Source organism: Fukomys damarensis, unplaced genomic scaffold (assembly GCF_012274545.1).
Source record: "Fukomys damarensis isolate Sample0158 unplaced genomic scaffold, DMR_v1.0_HiC HiC_scaffold_17, whole genome shotgun sequence".
Lineage (NCBI taxonomy): Eukaryota > Metazoa > Chordata > Mammalia > Rodentia > Bathyergidae > Fukomys > Fukomys damarensis.
This window is the reverse complement of record NW_022900929.1, coordinates 44,456,520-44,465,652: the sequence shown is the minus strand read 5'-3', so window position 1 is coordinate 44,465,652 and position 9,133 is coordinate 44,456,520. Positions and strand designations below refer to the sequence as shown.

General features: G+C 32.5%; 2 protein-coding genes across 2 annotated transcripts; one reads left to right on the top strand and one right to left on the bottom strand.

The window, feature by feature from the left end:
* The first annotated feature begins 2,201 nt into the window (after positions 1–2,201).
* On the top strand, positions 2,202–5,720 carry LOC104849734 (olfactory receptor 4K3-like). The gene is made up of 3 exons (XM_010606261.1): positions 2,202–2,222; positions 4,766–4,959; positions 5,015–5,720. Exons 1-3 carry the CDS (start codon positions 2,202–2,204, stop codon positions 5,718–5,720), a joined length of 921 nt encoding a protein of 306 aa, XP_010604563.1.
* A 1,890-nt stretch (positions 5,721–7,610) lies between these two features.
* On the bottom strand, positions 7,611–8,543 carry LOC104849733 (olfactory receptor 4F15). Its single transcript, XM_010606260.1, has one exon. It carries the CDS (start codon positions 8,541–8,543, stop codon positions 7,611–7,613), a length of 933 nt encoding a protein of 310 aa, XP_010604562.1.
* Positions 8,544–9,133: the final 590 nt, after the last annotated feature.

Sequence of the window (9,133 nt, the reverse complement as noted above, 5' to 3'; positions counted from 1 at the left end):
TCATCTCATGCATCATTTCATCAAGAATATCTCATGCATCATTTCATCAAGAATATCTCCCTTTCTACTCCAGTATGTTAGTCTTCTTTTGAGTTTACGCACCATCCCATCAACCTCTTATATTACTTGTTTCATAATGTAATGAATAGTAGTCTCCTTGTCTCCCTTCCTAAAACCATGAAATTCCTGAGAGCAAGAACTGTATCTTCTTCTTAAATTCTGGTTCATGGTAAATGTGAGTTTGAAAGAGAGGTAAGTGGTGGGGTGGATGTTAGCATGCATAAGTATTTAAATGGATAGATAAGTGATGATAATGGTTTATTAATGAAGAAAGTTCATCCTACATCTTTATCCTATTGAAAACTGATGCCATCAGAACTATTACAAGTAATTGTTTCTCTCGAAATTATCACACACAAATAGTAGGTCTGAGTAGATTTATTGTAAAACACATTTCCAAGGTCTTTGTTGAGTCTTCAGGGGCATAAAATATAAAAGCAGAAATTTCCCACAGAGCCAGGCTTATGGAGCAATGACAATTTTAACTTCCTTTTGGAAATTCAGGCATATGTGGCTGTTTAATAAATACATTTAAAATAAAAGACAGAAAGCAAGATGTGCATGAGTTTTCACAGTATTCATTACCTATATAAGAAAAATAACATGATATTTTTAGACTATTGACTTTAATTTTTTTTTTCATTGTGCTTATTGGTACTTTGTAGGTATACAGTATGCTTACATTCATCATTGGGATCTTCTACCTTTCCATAATTTATCTTGGTTCTTATTTTTTCCTCATACCCCTGCCCTCCTTTTACTCCTCCACCCTTTCCTATTTACAAAGACTTTGTTTCCATTTTTTTCCTTTTCTCATATTTTTTTCTTTTCTTCTTTTCTTTCCCCTGCTCTTCCCATTTCCCCTACTCTTTTAGCCCTTTTCTTGTTTGATTGAACCCAGCTATCCCTCTGCTGGGTGTCTTTCCAAATGAATTAAGAAAAATCATACCACAGTGATATATGCACACCCAAGTTTAAATTGACTTTAATTTTAACATACTCACCTGTACCCTCACTCTGCCCATGAAAAGATGGCAGAGAGCTGCATTTCCACTATTCTTGGTACTCTTAAGATGTGTTTTCCTCTGATGTTGTGTGTTTAGTGCTTCTCACAAGTGCTCTAGCTCTAAAAACAAATAGCAAAATTTGGTGATCACTGGATGGCCTGTGCTCTGAGTCCCCAGATCACTTACCATGGGAATTCTACTTCTGAATCTCTATTGCCTTAAGAGGAAAAGCACTGTAAGTTTCATTAAGAAACCAAATAGAAATCAGAGGAAACTATGCCTAATAAAATACCTCAAAAGAAAATTAACATTTGATATTTTATTGTCTATTCATAAATTAAATATGATTTAGAATAGTATTAATGAGAAAGGAGTAGCCTTGATAAACAATATATAAACAAATAGGAGATCATATTCTACCTAATTATTCACACATATCTAATGTTGTAGGTTGTACACATTCCTTTTCAGTGCATTATTTTAAGCTTAATTTTTTAGTGAAAAATTAATTATTCCAATTTTCCTATTTTTAGCCCAAGTTTTATATAACACCTAACCTATACAATTTAAAATGGGAGAAAAATTAGTATATTAATTATAACATTTCAAATCAAAAGTATATTTTTATCTAACATCAAGCAAAGAGAAAGATGAAACTATTTCAAGTATGATGCTGAAAGAACTATTAATCCAAATTGAATGATTAAAATATTACTTCATAATTTAAAATATTTCTTCATTTATCTTTATTTTAGTCTTTATTTTATTGAGTTAAAATTCAGATAAAATAAAATCTATCATTTTAGAGATAGAATTCCCTGGTATGTATGTACGTATGTATGCATGTATTTATTTATTTATTTTCCTTTTTTATTGGTACATTTTAGGTGTACAATACAGTTACATTTATCATTGGGATTTTGTATCTTTACATTTGAAAGAAAAATGTGAATAGTCCCATTTTCTTAAGTTTTTATTTTCTTATAAAAGTTCTACTCTGAGTCTTTTTATGAATAAATGTGTACTTTTAGGATCAACCACTTAGGGATGCTTTAAAGTTAATTCTAGTGGTATTTTTAATACTGATATTAATATAAATTGCTGCAGTAGTAGTACTTTCTGTTTTATAATTCAATGACTTTTGAAGCAAATAAGGTGAGCAAAAATGCATTGTTTTTTGGTATAACACATCACATTCAGAGTTTATTGCTTTTTAATTTGATATACCCAATAGGATTTAATGTATCCATTAAGAAAATACTTGAATTCTTGTTAATCTCCTAGAAATAACAAAAGCCCTTTGTACATCTGGTACTTCTAATTCTGTTCTTACTGCCATCAATGGTATTTTATAACATTGTTGAATTAAAACAATAACATCAATACCTTCAGTTATATTCAACAGCAGGGCTACACACAGACTACACAAGCAGAACGTGTGGAGAATATTATGCCAAGAAAAACAATAATGTAATTTTTATAAATATATAGAATGTTTCTTATAGCTATTTGGCCATGACTTTTCATAGGAGATGTATTCTCAGGAAAAGTTTTATTAATTTTTATGACTCATAAAAATCATATTTGTTTGTAATCAAACTAAACTTTTCTCTAAACAAAATGTTTTCCTGCAGCTAATTAGTAGGTCTTCAATTAATTGCCATACTGTTACTCTTTGTTGGCTTTTTCCAGTTGTAAAATGAGTATAATTATGATTATGAAATAGTGATTAGAATGTTTTAACATAGACCTGTGCTATAAAGGAAATCAAAAGCAATGGAAATTACAAGAGCAATAACAAACTACTGTCTGGTTGGCAACTTTGAAAGAGGGTGATGAACACCAGTCAGTAGGACATAGTAATGGCTGTTGGAATTAATTGCTAAATTTTAGCATAGCCCATAAGGTAGGAGAAGAATAAAGAGGAATACAAAGGAGAATAAGGAGAAGGAAGAGGAAGAGGACACAAAAAGAAAGAAGGAAAGGAAAAAGAAGGGAAGGACAAAATGGGTTTAGGGGAAGGAAATAGACAAAACTAGAAGGGAAAGGAATATAAATCTATTTTCCAACTTGACAGAATTAATTTCTACAGATGTGAATTTAAATAGCTAAATGAATAAAGACAAAGTTTCTATAACTTGTTGGTAAGGAATCCAATTGTCTCATGTGTCATTACTGTGATACTGCAAAACCTTTTATTATGGTTAGAGGAACATGATATATTTCAAACATCATAGCTTCTCAGGCTGATAAAAGAGAGTAGACACATCACCTATGAAGATGAAGATGTTGAAAACAGGAATTATTGAACTCTGAACACATGCGGCAGAAGTGTGAGGTCCCAAGAATGTTCTGATTTGTAACTGTAAATCTTTTGTGTTAAATTATTTGATGCATAGTCCCTGTCTCTGACTTAACCGCAGACTCTGGCGTATTTAATTCACATAGATATTTGCAGTTTCAGTTTCTCAAATGCCATCTTTTTTGGAATGGAAATTTAATAGTAGTTGGAGTATTCTATGCATTTTAGAGTTCTATACTGAATATTAATTCTCAGGAGCCAGACTTTTGATTTTGAGGCAGACCTCAGGTTTTAAGTTGTATCTTACAGGTTTAATAATATTTGGGACTTATGATCAGAGAACTTTTCTTCCAAATGCTCATGCTTTATTTTTTCTTTTGATCTTTTCTTTGGGACATTTATTCTTCCACAGATTGTTAACCACCATCTCCTTGACTAGTTAATGTGCTCTTGTACTTAAATATTTATTTCTGAAAATAGTCTTATTAATTTTATCAAAACTAGTACTAATACCTCTATTTTTATTCAATTGACTCATTTATTTATTAGTGAAATAATCATTGACCTTCAGTTATATGCTAAATATTCCTGGAATATTTTAAATTTACACATAGGGACTATTTTTCTAAAAACACCTCCTAAGCAATAAAATATACTTTAAAAATGTATGGTATTTAAATCGCAGGTTTACTAAATTCAATTAATTTTGCTTCATACTATAAAATCATTTTTCTATGACCCCTCTGTTTCTTTGTTGAAGAAAATTAAAGCTCTGAAAATATGACCTAATATAACAAGTAAACAATTTATAATTCCTTCACATGCTTGTGTGCTCAGCTTTGTACCTTACCTACCTCTGGCCTTTTCTCCCTTGAATTTACTAAGGTCTTAAATTTTCTCTTTTTAAAAAATTTCATGTGTAGTTTTATCATAGCCCTACAAGGTATTAAATTACTTTACTATTCTTGTTTCACCTTGGAAATCATGTGGAATGGATCCTTTCTGAGCACATTTCCTTTGTTATTACATTTTAGTATGATATTTCTATATCATACAGAGAAGCACCTCAGCAGTTGTGGTTCAGGAAAATATACTGTGTTTTGTTAGTGGGCATTATTATAAACTTGTATACAGTGCTTGCAGACATATGCAAAAATTGATCTTTAGAGTGGCCTTGCTGGCTGTGTGAATGTTCTATGATAAGGCCAATTTTTTTCAAAGTGATTAATCTAGAAGTCTTTTCTTTTAGTAATGTTTAAGAAATACTTTCAATTCACATATTCAGAAAATCTAATGCTTTGTCTTTTCCTTTAGATAGATTTAGACTGAACTAAAAGGAAGAAGTAAACCAATCTGGTGTCAAAATTCATTACTTGAGCTTTGTGACTCATTCCAGGGCTTCTTTCTAGTGATATTTTCTTCACTTTATTTGATCACCATTTTAGGCAATATCTTCATTGTGGTCATAATCATTACTGACCCTCAACTCCACTCCCCCATGTACTTCCTATTGGCTAACGTTTCCTTCATTGATTTCTGCCTTTCCTCTGTCACTACCCCTAAAATGATCACAGTCTTTCTCAAAGAAAGGAAGACCAAAAAATAAAAATAAAAAAAATAAAAAACCAAAAAACCCAAAAGAAAAGAAGACCATCTCCTTTGTAGGGTGTATGTGTCAGATTTTCTTTGGATACTTCTTTGGAGGAGGTGAAATGGTACTGATTGTTTCAATGGCTTATGACTGCCAGGTGACCATCTGTAAGCCACTCCATTGCTCTAGCATCATAAACAGACATATGTGCATTGGGTTAGTGATGACATCATGGATCATTGGCTTTTTACATTCGATTAGCCAACTAGTTGTCATTGTGAAGCTGCCCTTCTGTGACTCTGAACCTAGAGAATTTAATAGCTTTTTCTTTGACCTTCCATTGGCGATCAAGCTAGCCTGCACAGATACCTATATTCTAGAAAATTTGATAAATGCTGACAGTGGCATACTAGCAACAATCTGCTTTATTCTGTTGCTGATCTCTTACTGTAGTATTCTGTTGACTGTCTTCCTTCACTCTAAGAGTGAGTCACCCAAGGCACTTACTACCTGTACGGCCCACATCACACTGGTGATGTCATTCTTTGGACCTTGTATCTTCACCTATCTATGGCCAGTCAGCATTACATGGGATAGCAAGTTTCTTGCTGTGTTTTATGCAGTGATCACTCCTCTACTAAATCTTGGCATTTACACCTTCAGAAACAAAGAGATTACAATTGCCATAAGGAGACTAAATGTTAGCAAATGGATTTCATTTGTTATTTCAGGAACACACAATATTAAAGTGTCACTGTAAGGTCTCTAAATTAGCTATAACTGTCCTATTGTACAGCAAAATAAACATAATCAGGAAAACAATGGCTATGACCATTTGTATAATCTACCAATAATTTTGAATCAGTGATATTCAATATTCAGAATTCTCATGGTTTAGAAGGAAATTTGTCTGTTTTCTAGTCTTGAAAATCAAATAAAAATTAAAGATTAGTGTTTGCAAAGATGACACACATACATATGTGTATATACAAATATGCATGCTTGTCGCACCCATTTGTTGAGCAAGAAACTGTATATGTAAGGCAAATGACTAGAGAAAATATGTCAGTAAAAGATTTGGAGAGTAATTTTTAGATAATTTCAGCCGTGGGTCAGTTGAGTTAATTTTTGTGGGTTATGTATGCTGTGTCTAATTTTATTTTTCTATGTAGATATCTCTTAAAGACAGTATCTTTGCTTCATGAGTATTCCTTTGTCAAATATTAGCTGACCATAGATGTTAGAGTTTATTTCTAATTTTTCAACATATTCTATTGGTTCATGTGATGTATTTTACACCAGTACTGTTTTGATTATATCTATTTATAACATAATTTCAATTGGAAAGCATCATGCCTCCTTATTTGCACTTCTTGTTTTAGATACTTTTGGCTGTAGGTTTTGTGATTCCATGAAACTGTAGATTTTGTTTTTCTGTAAAAAATGCCACTGAAACACTGTTAGCAATTGTATTGTATATTTAGATTGCCTTAAGTAGTATGAAGATTTTAGCAATAGTAATTCTATGAAACTGCACATGGGCTATCTTTCCATTTACCTATTACAATTCTGTTTCTTTCATCTATGTTCAATAAATTTCAGTATGACATTCTTTTTTTTCCTTAGTTCAATTTATCCCAAAATATTTTATTCATTTCAATTTTATTTTAAATGATATTAGTATTTTGATTTGTTTGGAGATACTATTGCTATTGTATACGAATGCAACTATTATACCAAATTTGTGGTGTTATTGTTTAGACTGCAACTTAAGTTTGAAAATGTAAAACTAGAATAAAGGAGGAAAAATCTCCATGACATTGTTGTAAGCAAAGATTTCTTTTAATATGACATCAAAAGACCATGCAACAAAAATGATAATAAATAAGTTAACTCATTTATTAAAATATCTCCTTACAAAGGAAATAATCAACACAATGAAAAGGAAACCTAGAGAATGGGAAATATATTTATAAATAAATTCTCTGATACAGAATTAAATCAAAGATATATGAAAATCTCATACAAATCAATGTCTAGCAACCATATTACTCAATTGAAAATTGGATAGATAGCTGAAATGGATTTTTGTCCAAGAAGGAGATAAATATGAGCAATGGATGAACAAAGGTTTTCAATATCACTAATCACTAGGGGGTGTCAATAAAAGCCATAGTGAAATATTACCATACACTTGAGAAGAAGGCTAGAGTCCAAAATCAAGACATAGTGCTTGGTGAAATAATGAAGAAGAGGAAAACTTTCTACACTCTTGATAGGATTGTAAATTATCATGGTCTTTATAGGAAACAGTATAGAAGTTCTTCAAAGGCTTAAAAAATAGAACTGTTATATGACTCAACAATCTCTTTTCTGAGTATATTCACAAAGGAAGTGAAATCAGAACTACACTTCACACTGAGATATCTGAATTATTGCATGTATAGCGCATTACTCATAATAGCCCTTGTGAAAATGTGGAAACAACTGAAGTGTGCCTTGATGGGTAAATAAATAACATATTTTGGCTATATATACAATGGAATTTAGAAAACCTTGCAATTTGTAGAAATATAGATAGACCTGAAGTGAATTATCCCGTTATTTGAGTCATTTAAAAATGTTAAGTAATTGTATTCTCATGAATTTTTTAGAACATCTTCCTCTGAATTAGAAATTGATTACTTAGTCTTCTCATTGCCACCTTCATGTCTTTGTTCCTCAGTGTGTAAATGGCAGGATTGAGAATGGGAGTGATCATAAAGTCCAAAATAGCAAGGAATTTATCCACTGGAACTGTGGGAAATGGCCAAATATAAACAAAAATGCATGGTCCAAAGAACAAAACCACCACAGAGATGTGTGCTGAGAGAGTAGAGAGGGCCTTGGACAAGTCAGCTAAAGAACGTTTCCACACAGTGAACAAGATGAAGATATAGGAGATAATCAATAAGAAGAAGGTGCCTGTGGAAATGAATCCACTGTTGGCAGTTACTATGAGCTCCATTCTGTTGGTGTCTGTGCAGGCCAGTTTAATAAACCAAGGAAGATCACAGTAAAAGCTGTCTATCTCATTTGGACCACAAAATGGCAAATGGACAACAAAAGCTAACTGGGCCACTGAGTGAATGAGACCGATAACCCAAGCACCAGACAGGAGCAAAATGCACATCCGTGGGCTCATGATCGTCAGGTAGTGGAGGGGCTTGCATATGGCCACATATCTGTCCAAGGCCATGGCTATGAGCAGCACCATCTCAGATCCACCCAGCACATGAAGGACAAATATCTGGATGACGCACCCCTTGAATGAAATGGTACTGTGCCCAGAGTACATGTCACAAATCATCTTAGGAACTGTTAAGGTAGAAAGACACAGATCAATGAATGAGAGGTTTCCTAAAAAGAAGTACATGGGGGAATGCAAATGAGGGTCAAAGACCACTGTAAATACAACAAGAATATTTCCCAAAACAATTACTACATAAAATACTGTGGAGAAGCCAAGCAGGAGATGCTGCATTGGTCTGTAGCTAGTAAGTCCCAGGAATATAAATTCAGGAGAATAATTTGTTGTAAACATTGGCTTTGTCTGTATTATCTGAAAGGAACAAAAGAGAAATATTTGTTAAAGAATGCACTGAGAGTATTAAAAGAATCAGTTATTACTGTCTTGGTATTAAAGAAAAATTCTTACCCTTAATCCCAAAAGCCCTTTTAAAATATATATTCATTTTTGTTTATCAAGTATTCATTGAGTGGTGATCAAGAACAGCACTGTGTATGTACCAGTGAGCATATCAGTCACTGAACCACATTCTAGAATAATCACAGAGCCCATCTCTATGGAGTTTTCAGTTTACTTGTGAATCTGCGCATAAAGTAAGTAATCATGTATCTGTATAATTTTTATGGCAGTAACTTGGGTTAAGCAAAAAAACCAAGGGCGAACCGGAAAACCTCATCACAATTGTATCTTCCCTGGTTAGAAGATTCACATGCTAACATCTAAAGTGTTGATAGAGTGAAATAAACTAAAAAAAGAAGCAAAAGTCACTTATCAGAGGAAATGCTCTGAGGCAAAAAGAAGTAAAAATCCTGGAATAAATTAAAGACCTGTAAAGATGTTGTCAAAGAAGAATTCTATATCATAGTTTTGTTTCATACCTAAAA